Source organism: Labrus mixtus, chromosome 19 (genome assembly GCF_963584025.1).
Source record: "Labrus mixtus chromosome 19, fLabMix1.1, whole genome shotgun sequence".
Classification (NCBI taxonomy): Eukaryota; Metazoa; Chordata; class Actinopteri; order Labriformes; family Labridae; genus Labrus; species Labrus mixtus.
This window is the reverse complement of record NC_083630.1, coordinates 2,599,498-2,627,335: the sequence shown is the minus strand read 5'-3', so window position 1 is coordinate 2,627,335 and position 27,838 is coordinate 2,599,498. Positions and strand designations below refer to the sequence as shown.

The 27,838-nt window shown below is 43.8% G+C and overlaps 1 protein-coding gene across 1 annotated transcript; it reads right to left on the bottom strand.

Annotated features, from left to right (window-relative positions):
- olfm3a (olfactomedin 3a) lies at positions 1–27,449 on the bottom strand. The gene is made up of 6 exons (XM_061064695.1): positions 27,179–27,449; positions 8,768–8,911; positions 7,810–7,965; positions 6,253–6,472; positions 4,590–4,696; positions 1–1,248 (listed from the first exon to the last, which is right to left on the bottom strand). Exons 1-6 carry the CDS (start codon positions 27,296–27,298, stop codon positions 571–573), a joined length of 1,425 nt encoding a protein of 474 aa, XP_060920678.1. The 5' UTR covers positions 27,299–27,449; the 3' UTR covers positions 1–570.
- Between the last annotated feature and the right edge of the window lie 389 nt (positions 27,450–27,838).

The window sequence follows — 27,838 nt, the reverse complement described above, 5'->3', positions numbered from 1 at the left end:
AATGAAATGTACAATCATTTAATATGAATGACAGATTCTCTCCTACGACTTAAGTTTTATAAAAAATACAAATATTTTCTTTCACAGAGACGAACGTTACAGCAAAAGTTTATCAGCCGGTTATTCAAAAGAAGGAAAGTTCATATATCGTACAATCAGTGGAGTTCATGGGAGTGAATACGCAGAAGAGTTTAAATACTTTGAATAGATTTTTGAATATACAAAAAAATGCAAAACACAGATCTTTGCAACAAAAGCACACATATATTAAGAAATCATCGCAGACAAAAAGTGGACTTTCATGCAGAAGCTTCCCTCGGCTAGCAGAGCAAACACGGAGCAAAGAAGGCAAAGCAGAGTCTGGATCAGCAGCAAAGAAACGTGAGTCCAACATGTCTGTATCAGTCGGTGGCGTCCATGTTAAGTCCAGACGAGAACGCAGAGCCACGGTTCAGAAAAGTTCAAGAAGTGGCGAGTAAAGATCCCGCAGTCCATATTTGAAAAGGAGCCATGGTTAATCAGGAGATCCTGGTATCACAAAGGACGGAGCTCCAGGTGTGTCTAAAAAGTTTAAGAGTCATCGTCCGTTTTTATGACATGGAACAGCGTGACGTTAAATACCACCTGGTGTCCGTTGTTCCAGGCGTACAGCGCCCGCTCTCTGGCGTTGTAGTCGAGCATGGAGATGTGGAAGTACTGGTTGTGGAAGGGGATGTCGATGTACTCGTAGGTGGAGGTCTTGGTGGAGAAGGCGTAGTACACCTTGGCTCCCGACAGGTGTGAGTTAGTGATGTAGAGCGTCCCGCAGATCATGAAGGACTCGCCCGCGTTCCTCTTCGAGTACTCCGTGTTCCACGTCTTCAGGACCTGCAGCGTGTCCGGGTCGATCTGAGAGATCACCACATTTCCGGCATTCTGATTGGTCGCGTACACGGCCCACATTCCCAGCTCATCCGCCATGACGTCGATGTCTGAGTATCCTCCCCAGGTGTACGGGTACATGTTGTGAAAACCGGCGAACTCCAGCGCTCTCTGAGCCAACACACTGCCCGACTCGAAGCTGTACTTCACAATGATGTTGCTCTGGTACTTGTTGTAGTAGAGCGAGCCGTTATAGACCATGTGATTGGTTCCCTCCCACTTAAATGGGAGGCTGTAGGTTCTGGAAACAGCGCCTGCTACGAAGTCGTCCATCGTCTTGTACTCGCGCACAATCTTACTGTTGGTGTAACTGTCCATGTACCAGACCTGCATCAGACAAGGGGGAGAAAGGGGGAGTAAGAAACACCAACACGCCTTTTCTCACCTCGTTTTAAAGACCCTCTCCAGAGCTTAATTTCTATTTTAATTATGACAAACACTCTACAGAAAGCTCTTCTGGGTGTTCTAACACTTCTCACCGTAAACAATAGAGCGCCACAGGAAGGAGTCCTAAAACCAGGAAGTAAGTTAGAATTTGAGCGCCATGGGGTCTAACGTCTAAAAGTCAACAGGGATTTTGAATGGGTTTGTGGTTAGACGCCTGAAATAAGGTCTGTGGTTAACACAAGCTGAAGAGATGTTGGTGTTTTGTTAGACCACATAAACTACGTTAGGTAATACCCCCACTGCTGAATTTTGAAGTTCTTACGCGTCTTTAAAAAGGCGGTTGCTAACAAGTGGCTAAATGTGACTACAGTGGTTGTCGGGGACATTAAACGTCATCACACCGGACACAGAGGGCGGGAACTCTCTCACTAGTCTGAGATGTCTCCTGTAGGTTTAATCTTTAGGTTAAGGTTGTTGGGCCCCAGCCATGTGGTTGGGACAAAGGACTCAGGCCTATATCACAGTCTCGAGCCTGACTAAAGTTATATTGAAGGCAACTAAACAAAGGGGTCTTAGCCCAGCAACCCCCCAACAGAAACTAACAAATAGGTGTGAAAAGTGGGGGGGTTGGGGGCTTCTGAACTCTCTATCCTCATTGGAGGAGGCCTGAGGTAAACCCACAGGCAGCTCCAGTCTTTAAAAGCAATCACCAGGCATTGCTTCCTTCTCTTCAAGTGTGGTCTGCCGACACCAGAGGATACCCTCTCCAACAAGATGGACTCCAGCATTCGAGACAAAGCCTTTCCTCCTCTTGACTTACATATGTTAAACTCCAGAGCTGATCTCCTAGCTCAGTATAGGTAGCTCTTCACATGCTGAATTCAAGCATCAGAGGATTCAGCTGACTACTTCCATGGCATATTTTTAGGAGTTTTGGGCGCAATCAGATGCTATCAGGTTCGAGCAAAAAGAAGAGTTTCTTTCCTTTGATTTTTCGTAAGATGTCATTGAACGCAACTGGACAGGAGCGCTGAAGGAAGCCCACTGATCCCTGAATCCACAAGGACACATAAAGAACTCGGCTCCTGCAACCAGAAGACCCTATAGAGCAGCACATCCCGCTACCCTCCTCCTACATCTGCCACGAAGGAACCCTGCCTGAATCTGATGATTTAACATTCAACAGAGTGACGATCTAACCAACTTTGAAACGATCACCAGGAGTTACCCCAAGTAAGAGCTTTGGTCTGGGCAGAAATAGTTTCAGAAATAGTTATGTTTCTTTTATAACCACTGATAATTATGCATCATTGTTGACGAGACGTTACATTCTGTTTATTATCTGTTGTAAGCTGCTGCATTTGTTTTATTGTGATGAACTGCTGTGTTCACCTATGTATGTAATGCTATGCTAGTTTACCTTCAGTCAACGGCTTTCACAATCAGAAAGACCAGTGTACCCGCCGTTGAATCAAAGTCCGGCCACTGGCTTTCTGGTGTTTAAGTAACAGTTACTGAACTCAGCTCAGAGAGCTCAAAACTATTTCAAAAGGCAGCCACACGGCTTCCTTTGTTGTCCACCATTTTGTCCACATGTGACGAAGTCAGACGTCAGACATGTGACGAAGTCACATGGTGCATTGTCTCTCTCCACCATCTTGTTTTCTCTCTCTCTCTCTCTCTGTCTCCTCTACACACACACACACACACACACACACACACACACACACATTTACACCTCATTCACAAGCCTTGCTTGATAATGTTTGTTTGCTTAGATTAGTTTATGATAGTTATTTGTTTGATTAAGTTCATTGATTTTGGATTGATGTTGCTTTGTTTAAATAAATTCTGTTGTAATTTAAGAGAGCAGTTGTTTGTGATTACTGGTGTATTTACATTGTGATATAAGCTGGGTGCGAAGGCTTTGTGTACGGATTTCACGCTTTCAATTGATTAAATATAGTTATTAATTATTAATAATATTAGTAATTAAATAACTAATTTGAGACTGATTTGAGTGATATTTTGGTTATATTTCCCTGAGTACAGGGTGGTGCCCCAAAACGAGATTAAACATGATATTGTATTTATATTATTAATAATTAGAAATAATTATTAAAGAATATAACCCAAGTTGACTTGATACAACCCCAACAAGGTGAATATTATGTTAGTAAACTATTTATGAAGCTGATTAGTTTATCGGAGATCGGCTGAAGCATAACACGTCACAATCATCCGACCGTGGTGTAGTTAGCTTGTAGCATAACGTTAGCTTTTTACTTCTGTCGGCCGCATTAACACTTCAAACATCATAAAAATGGTGTTCATCTGTGAAGATTATCCTGCTGAACAAAACACCTACGCTTCAGAAACGTGTGTTTCTGCAATGATCCAAAAGCCAATGCAAACATCCCATAGGCGAATTCTCGTTTGACCCCATGGAGATGCTACTTCCGGGTTGGCCAACAAAAATACGTCATATGGTTTGTTCTTTATAGGGCATGGATCAAGAAAGCCCGAGCCACCCGAGCCCTTCCAGAGAGGTCAGACACAGCTCATTTACAAATTTAAAGGTACAGACACAGACACAGAAACAGTCTGTTCTGAGCAGGGCTGAAATAGAGGGGTTTATAGACATGATCAAATACAGGATCAGAGTGGATTTAGAACAAGAAACTTCACACACATGTTTTGAGGAGCTCTGAGATGTACTTACACTGAAGAAGAGGAGGAGAAGATGTCACCTTTAAACTATATTTTCATTTCAGAGTTATCCATGTGGGGAGGTATACAACAGGCCTCTACTGTACAGCTTCCTGTGGGTATGGCCCCGATAAGACAACAGAGACTACACAAAGTAAAGGTGATTTCTATCAGCTCCGACCAGGTGTGTGACTCCAGGAACAATTAAGACTGTGGAGGGGCAGCAGGGTCAGACCGGCAGGCTGCCATGAGCCATAAACGGCAAGAAATCCAGCTTTTACTGAAGGATCGTTCACCCAGATTTATGTTGCCTGAACGAATGAAAAAAGAAGAAACTGGTTCCCATCCTGAAGCAAAAGTCCAGTTATTAACCATGCCTCTCATTTATCAAAACAAACTATGAAAATGCTGGAGTGGGACTTTAAAGCTCAAACCTATAAATGACTTCTCTAGAGTATAAAACCTCCATGGTAACAGTCTGTCTGCAGAGATTCTGTCTACTTTGAAGACACAACATAAATATTACACTTTAACACTGCAGAGCCCCCGCCCCCCCCCCTTCCATAACTCACCCTGTTGTTTCTGGTCGATGCCACAGGATCAGTCATCCATGCACCAAACCGGGTTCCAGATGTCTTTATTGTAGCAGGTCCAGTGATTTTCATTAATTTCCCACACGCTGTTAATAGAGAAATGCAGCGATAAGATGTGCTGTGCTGGGTTTTGTCTCTAACTAGATTTCTCAAGCCAATTTCATGCCTGTGCCACCAGAGTGTTCGCCCTCTGTGCATACTAAGAAAGCTCTGCATGGCACAGAGCGGGAAGCAAACTGCTGCAACTGCTGTCTGCAGCTCTGGACGTGTTTCCATTTCAAACAACGTGCACAAACATATTGTTGAATATCATAAAAAGTATGCAGAATAATTTGGTAAACTGTGAGAGATTATGTTTGTGCAAAATAATCAAAAGACAAAGATGAAATGTAAACAAACAGCCACCCTGCTCGCTCACAAATAACACTCACAAGAACTCTGACACGAACCAAAACAATACACATAAATATACGCATGACTTTAATATGTTGACTCACTTAGACCACTGCCATGGGCGTATCTAAAGGGGATAACCAGGGGTGGCATCGGCCCCCCTAAAAATCTGATTAAATAAATATTTTGCACATCTATTTCATAAGACGGGGACATGGGTAAGTAACGCACACACTCTGTCTGACCTGTAACATGTCAGGACCAAAACACTGCCGACTGTGCAGGACTTAGCATGCACATCAGTACTTTAACTTGTGACTTTGAACATCTTCTTCGTGTGTCATTAAAGCTTTTGCTGCCATTATCTTGTGTTATAAAGTAGATATTATTGATGAGGATACAACGGGTAAATAATGTATATTTATTTGTGTGTGTGTTTGTGAGCACATCACACTTCAGGCCACCCCTGCATGAGTCAGAGCCTCAGTTTGGTCACTGCAGTAAAAAAAAGTCTAGACACGCCCCCTGGCCACTGCAAATAAAATGAGAGCGTGAGACATTTGTCCTGTAAATGGCGAGACGACGAGGCCAAAAACTTTGTAGATTAAATGGATTCTCCGGTTTAAGATATTGATCCTGGCTCTCCTGCACATTGGAGCAGTTTGTTGCTTTAAACGATTAAACCTTTTAATATGTGAATAAAGAAAAGTTTATAACAAATCAAAAGATACAGAAGAACGGTCATTAATGGTTCTTTTCTTTACAGGGTAAGAGATCAGGATTTAAAAACCTTTCCACTGACCCCATCATGTTGAGGTTTCTGTTTTGAAATGTGAGCGATCATTTCTGAGGCGACATCAGGTCATGAGGAGAATATTGGGATTAAATGCTTTAAAAACAAAGCATCATGAAAATGTCTGGCTTGCATTAAAAAAGTTAAGCTTGCATGAATACACACTACATGTTTGCATCAGTTGTGTCGGGTGTAAGATTCTTTTTGTGTCTTTGCATTGTGTTTGTATTTAGTCTGAACGCAGCCTCATATTTCCAAACAACGAGGACAAAAGCAACAGACTGTCGTCTTTAGTCGACATTTCTTCTTTGGCTTTTTCCTCCAGCAGCAGCAGCAAAACATCAGCCAACAATTTAAAACCTTTAGTTTAATTTCTGATGTAATGCCACTTCAGACAGCTCTAAGTATCTGCTACATGTCATGTGGCAGTGAGCCTCATGCAGTTTCAGGACTTACTCAGTTTGCCCATACAGCTGCGCAGCCGGCTGTCCAGTTTCAGAACTCTCTTGTAGAGCTCGTCGTAGTCGTACGCTCCGAGCTCCTCCTGGATTCCCGTCAGCACCGCAGACAGGTTCCTGATCTCCTCCTTAAACTGCGAGATGAGCGCTGCGTCCATCTTGTACTGCTCCAGCACGGGGATCAGCGGCTTCAGCTCGTCCATCTTCTCCTTCAGCTCCTGCAGAAAAACGACAGCGACAGCAGCAGAAATGTGAAACAGAGAGAGGCAGGTGGAAGGTTTGTGTGAAAGGTGTGAGGGTCAGAAAAAGATAACTTTGGTTTAAAAATCAAACGCTCCCTGCTAACATGTTAGCATTGCAATGACTGCTTTATTTCCACATTATGTCCGAACACTCTGCAGTCCGTCAGCGGCACGACATGAGCAGCTGTACTCACGGGTTCCAGTTTTGAAATGACCAGACGCTCTGTGCGTTCCTGAGTCTGTTTTCCTGTCCAGGTCGGTCTACTCTGTTCAGCTCCGTTAGACGGTAACAGGTAACGTAACACACAGTTTCTCTCAACGTGTCAACTCGTGTCCCGTATCAGATCGTGACCTCTCTGAAAGCCGGACTCGATGCAGGAACAGATTTTAATCTGTGATCTGTTGCATGAAGTGAGTCGACAACTGCTCTGAAGATCTGTGTGTATTTCTTCAGTCCTTCTCTTTGTGTCGTACCTTTCTCTCTCTCGTCCCATGTTTTCTGGTTGCTCACCTGCGCACTCAGATGTTTGTAGTTATCTGGTAATTACGGGGAAAATTGTGCTCTGAGAAAGAGGCTGATTGTGTGCCTGCTTGCTGGTTGTAACTTAGCTTGTTTTTAAGCATGCATTGTTCATGCTTTTAGAATTTCTCTCAGAAGAGCCACTGAATCCAGGCTTTGTTCCTCGTGTCATTAGAGCGCCGTCTTTCTCTTTTTCACATTAAGGAGCACCTTTATCCAGCTTTGTTTGAATTCAGAGCACTGAAGACTCTTTTCTCTGTAAACTCATCAGCTGCTCTGCAGAGTTCTCCTCTGATAAGCTTCTCAACAGAAACACTCCATTTGCCTAGCCGTTATGTTGCACTCCCCGTGTACAGAGGTTATAGTCCTCGTTGCAGCAACCCCCGGTTTGAATCCGACCTCGGCCCTTTTCTGCATGTCGTCCTCTCACTCTCTCTCCTCCCAACGTTTCCTGTCACTCTTCAGCTGTCCTCTCTAATGAGCGGCTGTGGATCAGTGGTAGAGTCGGTCTCCTGTTTGTGCGACTGACCTGTGTGTGTGTGTGTGTGTGTGTGTGTGCGTGCGTGTGTGTGTGTGCGCTGCTGGTGAACCCTGATCGGTATGCAGCAGAATAACAGTCGCTCAACAGCTAAACTTGAAACGACCAAAACTGAATAAAAGCTGCAGATATTTAAAGTAGATAAAAGCTTCAACCTTTGCTTTTAATGCTTTTATATAGCGAACATTTTTGTGTGAAAGAGAAGCTGCGTGATCTGTGTGAAGCAGCCTTTGGTTAAATAAGGATATCAATTACCTGGAAGTTTCGGGCCATGATGGATTTCCTGTCGTCCTCGATCTGTCTGAACTTGGTCCTCAGGCCCTTCATCTGGTTCTCCATCTTCATGACGTACTGGAAGTCTCTCTGCGTCCTCAGGTTCAGCACCTCGATCGACTGAGACATGTTCTGCACCTGGAAGACAGCATAGAAAACCTTATCACCTCATAAGATGTTTAAGAAGAACACAAAGCCTTGTTAAGTACAGTGTAGTGCAGTGCAGTAGTTCAGTTAACTCAGCAGGTGAATAAATGATGCTTTTCTTCTCTCCTTCCTTTCTTTCACTGCAGCTAATTGAAAGGCACTTTGATGGCGCTTCCCTGGCGAGCCTGCGAGTGTGTGTCTGAATGTGTAGAAAGGACTATTGCAGAAAAAGAACAAAAGGAGCAAAGCCTCGCAGGCTGTGTTAGTGCATGTGATAAAACCTCTGGTATTAGTGAGGAAATTACACTACTGGGAAGAATTCTGAAACTTTGCAGGTTTTTGGTGCTCGTTGCTCTCATCAGGACAGTTTGTCTGCCCGCATGAGCACACTGCAGAGGTCAAAAAGCTCCAGCAACACTTGTCCAGTGATGACCCTGATGAAGGCCACAAGCCGGAACCCTAACCCTAATCAAGTTGATCTTTAAGACCCCTTCAGATAGGTTTCGGTGGGCACTGTGCGCAGCTCTTGAGCCCATAGGTGGCTATGTGTTGCACGGCGCATGGTCCCACTCGCCGTGCGTGCATGCTGCGCGGATGTTTCAACATTTACAATTTGGGCACAGCTCTCCCTCATGACACCTCAGATCACAACAAAACGGTGTCCCACTTTCCAAAAGCTCTAGTTTGTAAAGACATGTCCGACAGTTTGGGAGTACCAGGTGTGTTTAAATCAGTAGCAGAAATGTGTGTAGTGTTCGTGCAGTGGTCGTTATAGAGCTGCAGCTCCTCTTACCTTCTCCAGCAGCTGGCGGAGCTGTCTGCTCTTTGCGTCTCTGGAGCACAGACTCTGTTCTGGAGCCACCACAGTGCAGATACATCGACCGTCCGCATCCTGAGCCGAGCTGTACACCTGCCATCCCTCCTTTGGGCCGATAGTCTGCAAGAACAAACAACAACAAGAAATAAGAAGTGATGTTCTGGATTTCATTTGTAGATGACACTGTCTCTCTCTCCTGCAAAAGCTGTCACATTTTTTGTCTTTTTTTGGATTGGACAGTTTAAGAGAGACAGGAAATGTTGGGAGGAGAGAGTGGGGGACGACATGCAGCAAAGGGCCGATGAGGAATACAGCCTCTGTACATGGGGTCCGCGACACATAACTACTAGGATATTAGTGCCCCCAATTTATATCTTTTAGTGAAAAATGTCTACATATTAACCCTTTAAGTTTTGTTTTTATAAAGCTATACTCTAAACTTTTCATAAACCGTCTGTCTGAACACAAACTGCTTCAACAAGTGCAGAAATCAAAAGCTCTGCGGACACGGTGCGCTCAGTACCTGAGCTCTGATCGCTTGTTATCTCAGACCGCGCTCTTAGCAGGCAGCTAGGGCACCCATGATGAGTGCAGTATATTTCATAACTGCTTCAGTTAGAGTCCATCCTCTGTACAAACAACAAAGTTTTGTTCACTTTTAGAGAAATATTGTCTCTCAAACTTTTTTGTTTTCATATTCCCTGACATTAAGTCACTTCTCTCAGAACTTCATGATCCAAAGATAATCCAAAGCTCCTGGCCTTTCAGGATCCCGGCAGCTTCAATGCCTGAGCAGAGATGTCTTTGTGAGGAAGATTTACAAAACTTTAAAAACTTTAAGAAGATGAACTTTGAGTAACTTTGTGTATTTTTTCCCTGGTATTCAGAGAGCCTGAGTCCGTGCTTTAGCCGACACTTCAATCGTGCAAAAACAGAAAAACAATCCTGAAGACGCTGCGTATTAATATTCATGTACTTTTCCACCAAAGACTCTGCAGGTAAAGCTCGTCATCCACTTTAATCCCAGTGACATATCAGAGGAGAAGACGGTACGCTGGGAGCAGAGGGGCGTTATGAACAAACACGAGGACTGAAGAGGTTTCATGAAGGTAAATAGAAACTCAAAAAACACAAAGAAACCAGGACAGAGCTGACAGACAGCAAAAAGAGGGCCTGACTGTCAATTAGAGGAATACAGATGGAGGTAGAAAAGTAGGTACACAGACGGATATCTGAGCACAGAGAAGAGCAAAGACAGCAGGAATGAGAAGACGAGATGAGGTGAGGGATAAAGAGGCGGAGCTTCAATGTGCACTGAGGAGAAAACACACAGAGAAGTCAAATAAAGACGAGTCCATCAAACTGAGGCTTCATTATTGATTCAACTGATCCATGACGGCACATTAATATACAACAGTGTCTCTATACAAGCACTGACTGACATGACTTACTTACTCAAACTTTCTCAAACTGAGAAACTCATCTGATACAGCAGCAGCAGCAGCGATGTCAGCAGTCCTATAAACACTTTAAAAAATATGATGATCTAGGCACGTCCCCCTCCAGTCTCAGCTTGGGGGGGCCAGTTACCAAGTCAGAAGGCAGAGAGGCAGAAAGAAATATTTAAACTTTGCAAAATAAAGCTGTCGAGGCTGTGGTATCTTAAACATGCAGTATATACATTCCACCACCAGGGGGCTCTCAATCAAAACAATAACAAAAGAGGCTGGCAGGGAATCATGGCCACTCCCCCCACCCCAACCCCGATGAAAACAACATCTGAGTCGATCGGTTTGACGTAACATCCTGTGTTTCCATGGCAACAATAAACATGTCGCGTCTGTCATGGTGGCCAGATCATGCATGGCAACAGGCAAAGTAACCAAGAAATCCACCTTCTCCAGGGGGGTACAGAGGGGTTCTCAGGCCAAACGGATGTAGGTTCCATCGAGTGAACTCTGAAGGAGGACCTGAGACTGGAGGAGGACCTGAAGCTGGAGGAGGACCTGAGACTGGAGGAGGACCTGAGACTAGAGGAGGACCTGAGACTGGAGGAGAACCTGAGACTGGAGGAGGACCTGAGACTGGAGGAGCACCTGAGACTGGAGGAGGACCTTAGACTGGAGGAGGACCTGACACTGGAGGAGGACCTGAGACTGGAGGAGGACCTGAAGCTGGAGGAGGACCTGAGACTGGTGGAGGACCTGAGACTGGAGGAGGACCTGAGACTAGAGGAGGACCTGAGACTGGAGGAGAACCTGAGACTGGAGGAGAACCTGACACTGGAGGAGGACTTGACACTGGAGGAGGACCTGAGACTGGAGGAGGAGGACCTGAGACTCCAGGAGGACCTGAGACTCCAGGAGGACCTGAGACTAGATGAGAACCTGAGACTGGAGTAGGACCTGAGACTCCAGGAGGACCTGAGACTGGAGGAGGACCTGAGACTGGAGGAGAACCTGAGACTGGAGGAGAACCTGACACTGGAGGAGAACCTGAGACTGGAGGAGGACCTTAGACTCCAGGAGGACCTGAGACTGGAGTAGGACCTGAGACTGGAGGAGGACCTGAGACTGGAGGAGGACCTGAGACTGGAGGAGGACCTGAGACTGGAGGAGGAGTTTGATATCTTTGGAATCAGAGCGAGCTGGACTGTACGATGAATAAAACAACATGTTGTACTTTCTGCAGTTTGATGTCTTTAGATTTGTTTTCCTTTGAATTGTGTCGTTAATGAGGCGGAGGCTAATGTTCCCCTCCTCGCCGTCTCTCTCTGTGTGCCGGGTAGAAGCTCAGACTGAGAGGCTGCCATGGTTTCACAGAGCTGAGCACAAAGTCTGCTCATTAATCATCCTCACACAACGGCAGCTCAAAGCTTTCCCCAGCCAGCACACACACACACACACACACACACACACACACACACACACACACACACATACACACACACACACACACACACACATGCATGAGTGGTCACATACTGTACACACACATACAATCACATTCAGGGCTGTCTGTAGTTCTTCTCTGAGGGTGTGACGAACGGCTTTTTAAACACTTCTTCAATCTTTTGGACTTCAGTTTTTGAATCTTAGAGACGTCGTTCATGATTGTCAAAGAAACTGAAGCTAAAAGATCCTGTGGTGCCAAGGCTGTGTCTTCTTTCACACTCCTTTAATTAAACTTCAGTTATCACAACATCTGCTGTAAGATGAATCCACCCTCTCAAATCATTGTTTTTAAAATCACATCCATAAACATCCACAGAGTGCAATACATCAAAATGACCTTTCAACTGACACCTCGTTTGACCTCCCATTCACTGTTCCCAGCCAATGAGAGCCAATCAGATCCTGAGTTGAAAAGAGGTGCCTGCCCCTGTTCTGATTGTTTCTCTACCTGGCCAGTTGTACGTGACTGTGCCGATGACTGACGTTTCTTGTAGCAAATGAAATCCTGAACATGTAGATGTGTTGCTTCAATCAATAATAATAACCATCCCAAAAGCAGGAAGAGTTTTTCTAACACCAAACAGACTGTGATCACTTACAAACTCCCGCCTTATTTCAACAGCAGGACAAATGTTTGAAGGATTTTCTGAAACATTTCAACACATTCTGAATCCGCAGATTGTTAGCTTTAAAAAAGACCTGATTTCTACTTTGACTACAAACAGTCTCTATGACATCAGTCAAAAAAACAACGGCCGCTGTATGACCATCAGTGCTCTGTTGCTTATGTACAAAAAAAAAGGACGCTGGGTGCTGCACTTGTTCTCTGGGGTCCGCTGCCTGCATGTAGCTTAAACGCACTTCAGGGGCTGCAGGTTAGGGGGCGCTGTGGAGCCATTTTGTGATGCACATGTAAGAAAGCATCTCACGTAAACTTCACCTACTTTCCAAATATTGTGCAAAGTATGTTGAGTGTTCGGAATAACTATTATGCTGATAATAACTCCTTCAGTTTCAGTAGGGTCCTCGCTCCCCTTCAGGGCGAGCTCGGGCCCTAAAAAGAAGATGGCGCTCATAAAAGAACAGCAGGTGGACTCAGGCCCTGACTTTTAATTGATAGCTTTCCTCTTCACATCTGAATCTGTCTGTCAGCAGTTCTGCTCTTCATTCTAGAAACCAAAGATGAATACAATAAACAAACATGTGACGATATGGCTCAAATGAAGAGAAACGACTGCCCACAAAGAAAGCACTTGTTTGTGTGGTGGTTCCCCACGGGGTTGTGTAACAGCCCCTCTGTGGTTAAATGAGCTAATAGACGTTAGTGAGTGAAAGCTGCTCAGACAGCACAGGCCTCTAATCATGACTCATCACGACTTTATTACTTTTACTGCTGCACCAAAGGTCAGCCTCTCTTCTTGGTTACGGTTAATGTTGGACTTTATGAGGCGACCTGATTGAACTGTGAATTAGCGCTCAGACTTTCCCTGCCTCGCTGAAGGCAGGAGTGACATTAACAGAGTTTTATAACATGACTGTGTCTGACAGCCGGCCAGAGAAGAAGAAGAAGTGGAGTTACTGTGAACCTTATTCGACACTAAATGCTCCCGTTTTATCCTCTATTATCAAGACGCACGTTTATGTCTTTGTCTCTCATGTGTTGTTGTGTTTACGGCTGCTCTGGTTTACTGGAAGTGCTTGACTTACATTAATATCACTGAAAGGATTCCAGTTTATTATCTGCTTTAGAAGACCTTGATTTCTGGAGTGGAGCCGGTACTTGCCTATAAAGCTGCCTCTGCTGCAGTTAGCTGCAGTCATACTGGAGGAGAGCTTTTATAGCCTCGTTAGCAGCACGGCTCTTTGCATCCAAGTCGTTCTGCAGCTTCAGACTTAAATATCTCTACAGCTGATGGATGGAGTACTGAGAAAGAATTTACCGACATTTATTGGCCCCTGAAAAATGTGTCCAGTGTCTTCAACTAGAGAGCCACTAAGATGTTGACCTGTTTGTTATTCATAGAGAAGCACCAATCCAACTTCTTTGTTATCAGTAACAACCCTAGATATCCAAGAGAACAACCTTGTTTCCTGAATTTTAATTAATTAAAAAAAAAAAAACAAGCTACGATCTCCAAGCCGATGTTCAAGTGGGAAATCCTGCTGTTCCTGGAGTGTCCACTAGAGGCTGGCTGCAGAAGCACAGGAAGTCACATACACACCCATTCTAAAAAGCCTGTTTTTACAGCAGAGATGAACATGTTTACAGCCTGGTTCAAAAAAACAAATAGGTGTGATTAGCTCATGTCTCGATCGACACACACTGTACGGGGGGGTGAATGTTTTGATGACTCATCAGTTTTGATTTGATGAAGGATAAGAGTTATTCACAATAAGGCGTGTAGCTGACATGATTGACAGGTGAGCGCGGTGTAATGGTTTGTCAGGAGGTTTAAAACCCGCCTCAGCTCCAGCTCTCAGTCTGTCGTTAGGTTGACTGAAAGTTAGACTGAGACAGTATTTATGTCAATACCTGTTTGCTTTCAGCTTGCAGGCTGTACAAATTCTGTATGACTCAGGAAAACATGCATGCTAGTAGAGACTATAATGTAAAATATAAATGATCGTCGTCACAGGTACCCTGCAGGTTTGACACATTATTACATCCTTTCTCTGTTTATTATTCTGTCGTCAACATGTGTTTTAGTTTGTCTCAAACACACCCGACATTAACTTTGTCCTCATCAACCTTTTTGTGATTGAGGGAGAGATGTGGGGGGCTGATGAGGGAGTCAAAGCGAAGGAAAAGGTTCATTTAGGTTCAGATTGAGTTAGTTAATGATGTTGTGGAGAGTTTGCAGCTGTTACCAGATCAGAATCACTTCCTCTGCCCTCTCCTGTGTCCCTGAACAGTTTATGATGAAACATGACTGAGAGGGAGAAAATATCAATCTGACGTAAATGTCTCTTTTAGAATAACCTCTCTTCATCCTTGTCCATGTGTATGAATGGATTAGTTAAAGGAAGAATGTGCGACTTTTTGATTCAGCAGATTTCGTCCTTGAGCAACAGCATGAAACCAAAACAAACTGCTGTTAGGCCACACCTCCTCCATACTGAAGCCTCTGCTCTCCTCCAGAGACACACCTCCAACCCCCCTCCACTCGAGTTCGCATCAAGGAGTTAAGCAGACATAATTGTCCTTTGCTCGAGCTGCAGTCACCTGTGTCCTGCATTGTTGTGTTAGCATGCTAATGTTAGCGCTCTTTAGTTAGCTCGTAGCTTCACATTTCATGTAAACTGACACAGAATGAGCGTGATCTAAAAACTCTTACTAACATCCAAATAATCAGTGAGTATGTTCTTCTTCTCTCTAGTCCTTCACTAAAACAGCTTTTATACACAAGGGGAGGAGCCGGCCGTCCCGTCCATGTAAACACGACTCTGACAACAACACAGTCAGCGGCACTCAAGCTTCTCACTCATTGTAGACAGTCAGGACTCAGAGACACATTTACACAGGAGAGACTGGATTTATGAGATATTTATGTGTAACATGACGCACATTCTTCCTTTAATACTGATGGACTCTTTACACAGCAGCCTCTACCATCAGTGTGTGAATGTGTATGAATGGATGAGTTAATACTGATGGACTCTTTACACAGCAGCCTCTACCATCAGTGTGTGAATGTGTATGAATGGATGAGTCAATACTGATGGACTCTTTACTCAGCAGCCTCTACCATCAGTGTGTGAATGTGTATGAATGGATGAGTTAACAGTGATGGACTCTTTACTCAGTAGCCTCTACCATCAGTGTGTGTGAATGTGTATGAATGGATGAGTTAATACTGATGGACTCTTTACTCAGCAGCCTCTACCATCAGTGTGTGAATGTGTATGAATGGATGAGTCAATACTGATGGACTCTTTACTCAGCAGCCTCTACCATCAGTGTGTGAATGTGTATGAATGGATGAGTTAATACTGATGGACTCTTTACTCAGCAGCCTCTACCATCAGTGTGTGAATGTGTATGAATGGATGAGTTAATACTGATGGACTCTTTACTCAGCAGCCTCTACCATCAGTGTGTGAATGTGTATGAATGGATGAGTCAATACTGATGGACTCTTTACTCAGCAGCCTCTACCATCAGTGTGTGAATGTGTATGAATGGATGAGTTAATACTGATGGACTCTTTACTCAGCAGCCTCTACCATCAGTGAGTGAATGTGTATGAATGGATGAGTTAATACTGATGGACTCTTTACTCAGCAGCCTCTACCATCAGTGTGTGAATGTGTATGAATGGATGAGTTAACAGTGATGGACTCTTTACTCAGCAGCCTCTACCATCAGTGTGTGAATGTGTATGAATGGATGAGTTAATACTGATGGACTCTTTACACAGCAGCCTCTACCATCAGTGTGTGAATGTGTATGAATGGATGAGTTAACAGTGATGGACTCTTTACTCAGCAGCCTCTACCATCAGTGCGTGAATGTGTATGAATGGATGAGTTAACAGTGATGGACTCTTTACTCAGCAGCCTCTACCATCAGTGTGTGAATGTGTATGAATGGATGAGTCAATACTGATGGACTCTTTACTCAGCAGCCTCTACCATCAGTGTGTGAATGTGTAGGTGTGACCTGTGGTGTTAAAGCGCTTTGAGTAGTCAGAAGACTAAAAAAGAAAAATATACAAGCTCAAGTCCATTTACCATTGGTCCTTCTAATGTGTAGTCTTGTTTAAGCAATGCTACTTTTTTTTTCTTTCCATTATTTTCTAGATAAGAGCGACAGTTAGATTTGACCAACATTTCTGTAAAATCACATCACTTGTTATTTGATAAAAAGTTATTTTGCTGCTCTTTGCACCTTTGTACACAAACTTAGTTTGACTGCAGGCCTCTGTGATGGTTAACAGTAAGTCCATATATACTGTTTGTGAGTGTGTGTGCTCTGTAAACCAATCTCCACCCTGCAGAGTATAACTGAGATCTGTTGATCTAATTTCTGCTTCCAGTCTCTCAACAGCTGATTCCATTTTCTGGGCTGCAGCACGATGAGTCTTTGCAATCTGAGGAGCTCCCCAGAGGGGTACCAGGAGGGACAATTTGGTGCAAAAATAATTAAAAGAGTGTCAGCAGCAGTGGCAGGAATCAATCAGTTATAAATACAGTCTTAAATAATGTGAGAGGAAACTGAATCCTTCAGCAGCATCAGCCTGAGCTGCAGAAACAAATGGACACACAAGATTGTAGCTGTCATCTGGGTTTTGTGGGATTCTGTGATGGTCTTATATTCTCTGTTAAATGGGAGCTTTGTCCCAGCAGCTTTAAGTAAAGATGGAAGGGTAGGTACAGTTTGACATGCAGGAAATCCCATCAATTATCCAGACTGCTTTCCCTGTTTGGGGTTGTGGTGGGCTGGAGCCAATACCAGCTGTCAATCGGGTGAGAGTGGGCGGGGTTACACCGTGGACTGTTTGCCAATCAATCATATTCACACCTACGGGTAATTAACGAGCATGTCTTTGGACTGTGGGAGGAAGACGCATGCCTGTCCTACGGGGACTTGAAGCAGGAACATTCCCGCTGTGAGGCAACACCGCTAGCCACTGCACCACTTTGCAGCCCTCGTTCAGGAAATAATTCTCGTAAATTCCTTCACAGCTGTACTCTTCTCCTCACTGGATGTCAGAACATCAGAGCTACGATGAAGTCTTTTTCACTGCAAAGATAACAACTTACACTGAACTGCAGGGGATTGCAAACAACAGCCACAACTGCAAAGATCATGATTTTACTTTATTCAAGAAGCTATAGAAAGTTCTAGATTTGCACTTTAACGTGCATGTCTTGACTTGACATAGAATAATATCTCACTCGACAAAGGACAGTACAAGAGGAAAGCACACCTGACAACACAAAGTGCATAAACTACATTATAATTCTAAAACACGATAATTAAAAGATTCTATACATAAAACGACTGCAAATAAATTGCAAATAAACTAAAGTAGGAGGGATTTGTCTGGCCTCTTTTTAAACTTGGATTCTGTTGTGCTGCAATAAAACTGAGAAACAGCTCTGTAAATAAATGTAGAAACAAATCTTTGTGCCAGTGATGTTAATAAATCGGACTCTCGTATCCCGGCGGAGCTGCCGTCCTGCTGCCAGTGCACAGAGACCTAAACAGATGCTATCGCTCCACCCATCGATCAACCTGTCCAAACAAAGAGCCGCCCGAGGATTATAGGCATGTCAGGACTGTAACTGATGGACGTTCAGCCTAAACCAGTTAACATTTGAGATCCAACGGTGGGGGACGAGACGAGCTTCATGTGCAGGCAGATCTGAATGCAGACTGATGGTAAATGGTAAATGGACATGAGCTTATATAGCACTTTTCTAGTCTTCCAACTACTCAAAGCGCTTTTACACCACCTGTCACACCCACCCATTCACACCCTTTCACACACTGATGGTAGTGATGATTGCTATGTAGTATCATCCATCAGAAGTAACTAATCCCATTCATACACCACCACTGAAGCAGCGGGAGCAATTTGGGGTTAGGTGTTTTGCTAATGCTGACGTTTAGGACAGAAATGACGGATGGTGACGACGCTACACGCCGCAGAAAGAAAACAAACACAAGTGAGGGTCCTGACAGAGAGATGGTACACAGGGAAGAGACGCTGCAGAAGACCGAGCTCTCTCCTCTTTCAGGTGTGACTGTGATGGGAGGCGTGCACACAGATTAATTTCCTCAAGGAGGGCAACCTTCTTGCCTCTATTGACCCCGGCGAGGAGCAGACTGGATAGATAATTCTGCACATTCAGAGTCTGAGTTTCTACCTCACAGCGTCATGCAGCTGCTTCAGGGAGTTTTCTGACTGAACAAGAAGACACGTCAGTCCGAAGCACCGCAGAGGACGAAAATGAAACCTCAAACATCCTCGGGGGAGGGAGAGGCAGTGGACAGCTCCGGGCCGCACTGAACGACAGACTGAACACACACACACACACACAGATCTTACTGTACTTATTGAAGTCGGGTGATGGATGTCTCTATTATAAAACTTAAGAATGAACCCTCCTGATTTTAACTGTCAGAACGAAGACAAAAGAGAAGATAACAAGACAGACTACTGTATAAATGATTAGATAACTAAGACTCATCACTTAAAATAGCATCATGAGGAGAAGATCAAGAAGCCACCATCTGAGCAGAACTAAATATTTAAAGGTCACGTCATTGAAGCACCACTGAACTTACTGAGAGCCAGATTTAAAGAAAGAATGACGCGCAGTATTATCTTCATATCAAAGAAAACAGGAGCTGTTTTATAAAGTTGTTAATTCAGTTTTTGAGTTTCTTTGACGACACATTGGAGCCATAAGGGAGCAGTATCTATTTATCAAAGGCCTTTGATACAGTTGATCACGGATTATTGATCAAAATCCTCCATCAAGTTGGTTTATCAAAGCAAGCAGCCTCCTGGTTTGGCAACTATCTGTCAAACAGAACGCAATGCGTGCAAATGGCAGGATCCACCTCTTCCTTTTTAGAAATCTCAAAAGGGGTGCCCCAAGGTTCGATACTGGGACCTATTTTATTTTCCATTTATATCAATAACATGTGTGAAAATTTGTCAAATGCCATGTATCACTTTTATGCTGATGACACTATCATCTATTGTTGCTCAGCATCTGTTGCACAAGCTTTTGAGTTTTTGCAGTCAGCTTTCAATGTTGTCCAGTCTCGTTTGAGGGAACTAAGGTTGGTCATAAACACTGATAAAACAAAGCTCGAGAAACAACAAATGTCCCTTTGATTTTAACTTCTCAAGGAAATGATATCGAGCTTGTCAAAAGCTACAAGTACTTGGGATTTATTCTTGAGTGTGATCTGTCTTTTAAATCACATATTGCCAATTTGGCCTCTAAACTTAAGGTAAAGTTAGGATTTTATTACAGAAATAAATCCTGCTTTTCCCTCAGAGCAAGGAAACTTCTTGTTTCATCAACCTTTCTTCCTTTGTTGGATTATGGAGATGTACTGTATATGGGTGCCTCGGCCAAATGTTTACAGTCATTGGACACCGTGTATCACTGTGCGATGAGATTTGTGACTGGTTGTAGATGCTTCACTCATCACTGTGACCTGTACACTAACTCAGATTGGCCATCTTTGAAGGTGCACAGGAATATACACTGGCTGAAGCTTATTTATAAAGCTCTTCTTGGTTTGGTGCCTTCTTATTTATGTTCAGACCTTCAAAGAACCAGAAGCCACTATGCCTTGCGTTCCTGTGATGTCTTTAAACTGTCTGTGCCTCATGTTGAGCTCGGGAAAAGAGCGTTTAGTTTTGCTGCTCCCACCGCATGGAACTTTCTCCAAAATGAATTGAAAATGGCGGATCTCATTTCGCTTGAAGCCTTTGGCTCAATCTTAAAAGATAAAATACGCGAGACAATTGGACAGTGCCTGTGTTTCTGAATTGTAATCCGTGATCAAGACTCTGCACTTTATCTGTAAATCAATTTTCACATTGTAAATCGTTGTTCTCTCCTAATTTATTGTTTGTAAACTGTCTCTTTATCATGTAATGCTTTTTATGACGTGTGCTGCTGCCCTCTTGGCCAGGTCGCCCTTGTGAAAGAGATCTTGATCTCAATGGATTATTTACCTGGTTAAATAAAGGTTAAATAATTTTTTTTTAAAAAGTATGTAACTCTGACACCTAGTGTTTAAAATGGGTACTGCAGTCCAGATTCAAAACATCATAGAGAGCTGTCTTCCCCCCCCCTCCTCTCTACAGTCGATGCTCACACAGGTCACCATGTGGTGGACTCTGAAGCTTCAGTGTTTATCCAGCTCTGCATGGGTCTGTAAACCTTTCTGTGTTCTAACCTCTCTCCATTTTTCAAAAACATCTCCAATATTGATCCTAGTTTGAGCACGTTTCTGCTCGTGGAGCTTATTAGAAACATGCAGAGGCTTTTTAGGTCGGGTACAATCACTTCTATCTGTGCAACACCTGTTGGTTTGACCTGATAACTGCTCTTATATCTGACAAACCGAGGGGCATCCAAAACGGCCGTGTGGGGGTGTCTTAAAAGCGCCTACCTTCTCTGGTCCAAACAAATCCAGATCATTCAGGAGCAGAATCTAAAGTTAGAAGGAGGACATACTGGCTGCTGCATTGTTGTCAGAGAAGCCAGCACTTCAACATAGCATGTTTCCTTAATGTCTGATCATGTAGTAAGATACCTTTATCATTTCACTCTCTACACATCTCACTGATTGGACCTTTAACCAAGATGGAGATAGGAAAAATGCCAAATGTCAAGGCTTCAAACTAGTCTAGGTCTAATAGCCAAAAGGTAAAGCAGGGGAGGATTTAGGGTGTCAGTGATTGACAAGTCACCTCTGTCGGGATCAGCTAAATGTTAAGATGTTGAGTGTGTGATTGATTGGATATCATTAGACTTCCAGCACTGTGACTTGTATAAAACCATGAGCTGTACTTACATCCCTACTCATTTAGCTGGTAATTCTCACGTATCAGTGTGCAGGGATCAGAACTCTTCTTCAGCTGACGTCTCTGCAGCCTCTCAGGGTTAAGTGTCTGAGCATGCTCATTACAAACTCTCAACAGCTTTCCACTCTTGGAAAAGGACATTCCTGCCATATTAATGTCACTGACTACAGCGAGAGAGGTAGTTCACCTGATTATTTCATGCTCTTCAGCGACCTTTTGTGATTTTCCTCCTTCGAGTTATTCTCTGTCAGAATGTGAGGATGAAATAAATCTCTTCTTCAGCCTCCCGAGCAGAAGAGTCCTTATGATGACCGTGTTCACACTGATGTGGAATCAGAAGAGCAATAAGTACCATTTTAAAATCTCCTTTATGTTAAAGTAACATCAGAAGAAAGTGCTTTAAAGATACCAACAGAAAATCACATTAGTATGTTCAGTGCAGGCGAGGAGCTTCTTTGAAGTTTTACTCAAATTTATTTGCTCTAACTATGTTTCTTTTAGTGTAACCTTAAATGTTCTGTTTCTTAAAGAGCCATAGGACAGAGAGGGGGAGACAGCAGGGGGAATGTTGTCACCCCTCTGTTCCTGCAGGGGGCGCTGGAGTCCCATCCATGGCGGTCTCCTAGCTGGAAATGCTGTCTCAGTCTAACTTTCAGTCAACCTAACGACAGACTGAGAGCTGGAGCTGAGGCGGGTTTTAAACCTCCTGACAAACCGTTACACCGCGCCCACCTGTCAATCAGGTCAGCTACACGCCTTATTGTGAATAACTCTTATCCTTCATCAAATCAAAACTGATGAGTCCTCAAAACATTCACTCCCTCAGACATGAGAGGACACAAACACTGCAGGAAGAAAAATGCTGTTCATTGATTGGCCGCAGGAAGTGAAAAGGTCATATCTGTGACAATGTTTCAATTAGTTTGGATGTTATGCTCTACTATTTAAGATGGACCTACCGTCTCCGTGGTAACCAAACAATGACACAACACTAGATAGAACCTAACGAGGGTTTAGTGAGGACTATAACACAGAACTGAAAACAGAACGAACACAAAGATGGTATGCAACAGGAAAGAGTTTTTAATCATCTGTGTATTTCTTATATTCTGAAGCACAGCCTCTAATCACGTCCCCGGCTGATTAAGTACAGTATCATTTTACCGAGGCCACAGATGTCTCCCGGTCCTCTCGAGTCCTTCCTCTCAGCTCTCATCCTCTGATCTGTGTCTGATACGGAGCCGGGGGGGGGGGGGGGGGGGGGGGGGGGGGGTATGTCTCTACTCCTGTAATTACTCTTAAACTATCATTAATTCAGATGCATTCAGAGGAGCTCCAAACAAGGAAGAGTCTCTTCAAATAGTTATTATTTGCGATGTAAAGCATAATTATAGAGATTAATTTGACCTCCAGCGGCGTGTTTCTTTGTTTGGCTGAATGCTCCGAAACTACGGGAGGTTCAAACTGCACACTCTCTCTGTCTCTGTTCGAGCTTGTATCATCATTACGATGCATTTAAATAAACCTGACAGAGATCATTCTCAACTCATGAAACCTGTCTCCATCACACGACTACTAACAAACACAAAGGTGAGAAATATATTTATTTAAATTTAATCTAAAACTCAATGTTTCAAGAGCGTGGACTGGACATAACAGACTAACAACATGGAATCTATTCAGACAAATGTTCCTCGCAGGAACATGCTAATGAAAGAACGGCTGCTGGCAGACGAGCCTTTCAGCTGTGCAACAACATCCCTTCAAAGAAAGCTTCGCCGTGTTTCCCACATTAACGATCAACAGGAGGTCCAATCAATGAGAGGGAATTTTTTCTGTAGGATTTCCCCGTCCTCCAAACGCCGTGATCACCGTTTACATGTCAGATCGAAACTTTGATCATCACCTGATCACACCGTAGAGCTTTCAAAAGAGGCGTGTGTGTGTGTGTGTGTGTGTGTGTGTGTGTATGCTTCCCTACCACCTCCTCACACAGCCGCCTCCTCACGGTGACACGACGCAGAGGGCGAGCGCCTCCACACAAACCTCCTGAGAATCTGCTCATGAACACAAACTTATTATCTACAGCGTCTGGATCTGAGCAGCACATCATCTGTTGTTCATCTACCAGGAAATAAAGAGGAGAGACAGTTGCTGACCACATTAAAACAAACACCCGAGAACAACATGGCGGCATGTGGCTGACCAGCGCCCTCTCTCTAACTGGATGGTAAATGATGAATAGACTTGAGCTTTCTTTTCTTTTCTAGTCTTCCGACTACTCACAGCGCTTTTACACTGCATGTCACACTTACACATTCATACACTGATGGTAGTGTCTATGACAACAGCCTGTTGACAATGGCCGCTGTATGACCGACACTATGCCGTTATTTTTTACTGTTTTCAATTTCAGATTGTTTTTTCACAGACACGGGGCAAAGAGGATTGGCGTAAAAGACACGATGTGTAGGACGCAAAAATAAAAGAGTAAACAGCGCCTTTTTGAAAAGTTGAAAGATTTTCAACTCACAGAGCTCAGAGCACCGAGAAAAAGGTGTAGCTTTTTCTCTGAGGGCCTGCTTGCTGCTGCAAACGCTCTCATTGAAACCAATTGAAAAAAGATGCTGTCGCTCAGAAAAAAACGCCATGTGGACACGGGGCCTAAGGTTACCGCCACGTTTCATACAAATGTCCTGACTGTAAGTAAATGAAATCATCAGACTCTCCTGAAGATGCTGCAGGTATTTCAGAGCACTGACAGCAAAGGATGGGCCCGGTCATAAAATAGAATAATATTAATGGACAACGCTGATAAAGATAAAATACAACTCACATAAAATCAATGGGATTCCATCTTGAACCTCCAAATGGCTGTTAGCCATTAGCTGTGACGTCTGAGCGGGGTCCTGGATGTATGTATTGAGTTTAAGTGGACAATTGGATTGTGGCAGCGCTCTGACGTCAGACTCCTGAAGTCCATTAAGTCTCTGTTCCTCCTGCGATCGATACGTCCTCCAGGTGCAGGATATAATGTGCAATCATAAAACACAGATTCCAGTCATCATTGGGATCATGATGAGAGGAACACAGTGCCGTTAGCAGCCGCCGTGTAATTACCCGGCTGGCACACACCATGAGGGAGAACTACACTATGCAAATATTTCATTTCCTCACAAAGGCTCCTCTGGGATCTGTTGTGTACACTGCAGAGGTAATAACTGTCCCACCGGATCATTCCACACTGCAACGAAAGGGAAACCTTTTCCATTAGCCCCCGATTAAGTCTGTTTATCCAGAACAGATCTGAGGGAAATTAAAGTTACTTCACTGAACCTATCGGGGAGAAGAAACAAAAAGATGGCACGATGTGGAGGCCCCCGTCTCGTTCTGAAACAAACAAAGGTCTTCAGCCTCTGACTGACAGCTCACTCACTCCTTAGTGTCACTACAGGTTTTCCTTTTTCACAGCGTTCTAAACACCTAAGGCCTTCAGGGCAGCCATTTGCATGCAGCTCTGGCTCCAGCCGCATCTCATATTCCTCAGTGGATGTTATCTCAAACAGATGAAAGTCATGAGAGGAAACATCATTCATGAAGGCAAAAAGAACGACACAGAGGAGGAGACGTCAGAGCTCTGCTGTAACGGCAACAGTGTGATGATTCTTTTCATGGGTTGTTTATCTATCAGCTTCTTCATTCAAATGAACACAACAGAAGCCATCTGATCGTTTGTCTGCAGACAATTATTATTAATTATTAGTGTTGCGTTACTCAAAATCCATCTTGGTCCCTAGACCAGGTCTTGGTCTCGTCTCGGACTAAAAATCGGTCTTATCTCGGTCCCAGAAGGGGCGGACTCCGGATTTTAAATCAAGACAACCTCTGAGAGGCTATTTGTTCACATCATTACTGTGTCATCCTTTGTTATTGTAGTATTGATTGAGAGCCCCCTGGTGGTTGAATCTACTTACTGTGTCTTTAAATAAGCCGATATTAAACTTGTGTTTCTGGTACTGAAGCACAGAAAGATTTTGCATTTGTGTCACTAAAATGCAGGGTTGGTTACTTTCTAGAACTAGCATGATTTCGAAAGTAGCATTCCCTCAGTGCTTCGTCTACACCCCCCCTCTGTGCTCCCTCATAAGCCACGCCCCCTCACTTACATACAGAGCTCCATCCCTCCAGAAGTGGACCTCAGCTCATCTCTTACATTGTGTAGAAACTACGTCGTCTCATGTCTCATTCAGCGGTAAGTAAACTCACAGTATAAACTCCTAAAGTCATCAGTGACGCTCTTTGAGTGTGAGCTAGAGCACGCAAGAGGTAGAGAGCGAGCAGGGAGACAGGGAGGCACCTGATTGGTTCATCAGATTGTTACCTCGTGGCAGACATTGGTTGAAGTTTTTACAGAACATGAGATATTAATTTCTGTCAGGACCTAAAGACAATTTCAACCAAAATCTTAAAAAGTGAATCTGGAGGAAATGACCAACCCTGACTTTAATATAAGTTATAAGTTTAATTAAGTATAACAACTGGATCTTTAGGTCAAACATCGCCCCTGCTGGCTAAAAAAATAATAATACTGTATATGTTATTATCAAATCAATTTAAATTTAAATTGTACTGCAAGCTTTCATGACATTACATGACATTCTACTGGATAACAAACTTAAGGATGATCTGGTTAACCGCTGCCATTGGTTTTCTGTCTCTGAGTTGATTCATCAAAGACTCCGAGAGGATCAAGGATCTCGCCCTGCAGGAGAGCAAGGTTTTCTTTTCTTGACAGTTTGGCTCAAAATGTTTAGAAGACTGAATAATATGCTGCTTTAGGCGTGCTGCAGAGCAGGAGAGCCTGTGTGGGGAAGTTTCAGCACCACAGAGTGGACAGCTCCTGGCCCGTCACCAGCAGAGGACCCCAAGCCACACATTGATTCTCCATTAATCATAAAAGGACCCAGAGACAGAGCTGTCAGCTTTAGTCAGGCTTACTCCATCTCTCCTCTGATACAAAACTACAAATCACTGCTCAGTCTGTTTCCTCACATACGCCTCAGGTGAAGAAGACAAAGCAGCAGAAACAGGAAGGAACATCGTGTTAAATTAAGACAAGAGAGATGGAGCCCAGATTGGGGGGGGGGGGGTACAAGACAAACAGGCACAAATGTCTGAAGCATCGCAATGTCCTTTAAGACAGAAAATAATCCAACATCCTGCAGCGTCTGTCGCTTCATGCTGCCTCTCAGCTCACAAGCAGAAGAAGATCCACAAGTGGGCAGGAGAAGGGATCAGTAAAAAGGAGTGTTTCTGCAGAAAAGGCGATTTCTAATGTATGTTATGGACTAAATGATTCAGGCGTGTGCTTCGGGTTTCTGCTTTTTGTGTGACTGCTGCAGCTTTTCTTTGGAACAATGCGACAGTTTCAAGTCTTCTCACATATTTCCGATTGAAGAAACTCGCTCTGTACCTTAATAATGATCTGTTTATGTCACATATAATGTTTATCATCTAGAACTACATTTGTTAAACTTTTATCTGTGATTCATCCTTCTTGTTTCGGGTGTAGCAGACCTTTAGAAAAGGGCGTGAATATACTGTAAGTGCGTATGTGCATATAATATAAACCCAAGTTTAGAGCTTCGATGGCGTGCTTTAATCTTCCTAAATGTTTCCAACTTGATTTATTTCACTGTTCCTGGTAAATAGGGCGACATTCAATTGACGGACTTTTGCGTGAAGTTTCGCGTGACAGAATCCGTCAAGGGAATCTGTCACGTATCTATCCAAGGTAGAACAACTCTTGGCTGTACCTCTCTGATGTGACACGAAGAAGATTAGAACATGATGTGTAATCCTGCACTCACCATGGAGGGGTATAATCCGAAGACGGTGAGGAGGAGGACGGGGTACAGGAGACTCAACAGGAGCCGCATGCTGACGGGCTCCGGGCAGCCTCTCCTCTCCGGGGTGCAGTCCTTAAACATAAATCTCCTCCGGTGTCGGTACCTCCTCAGCGCGTTTCCCCCGCAGAGAGAGCATCACAGCCTCCTCTCTGCCCGCTCACACTGCAGGCAGAGCCGAGCAGAAAAGTTTGGAGAGAGGAGGAAAATATTGTAATGTGTGAGGAGCAGCAGACTGCAGGGGAGGCGCAACAAGGACGTGACATCACATCACATCTATCTACACCATCCATCTACCTGGTTAATGAAACATGACCTTCACTTTCACCTTCAGGTAGCCAGAATCTTCTTTAGTGGTTTAAAGAAGACCAAGGTAGAAACATGTAAAGCTACTTTTAATGTAAAGGTCTACATCTCTTCCTCACAGCTCACATGAAGTATTCTGCTAACAGTTTTACATTTATTAACAACATCTAGACATGTTGATGCTACATGGTGAACAGTGGCAATTCTGGAGTCTGTCGGGCCCCTAGTCAAAAATGTATTGGGGGCCCCTCCAACCAGCATTCATCACCATTTTGTCCGCCCGCAGTTACTCGTCTTCCTCTTTCTCTCTTTTTTTCT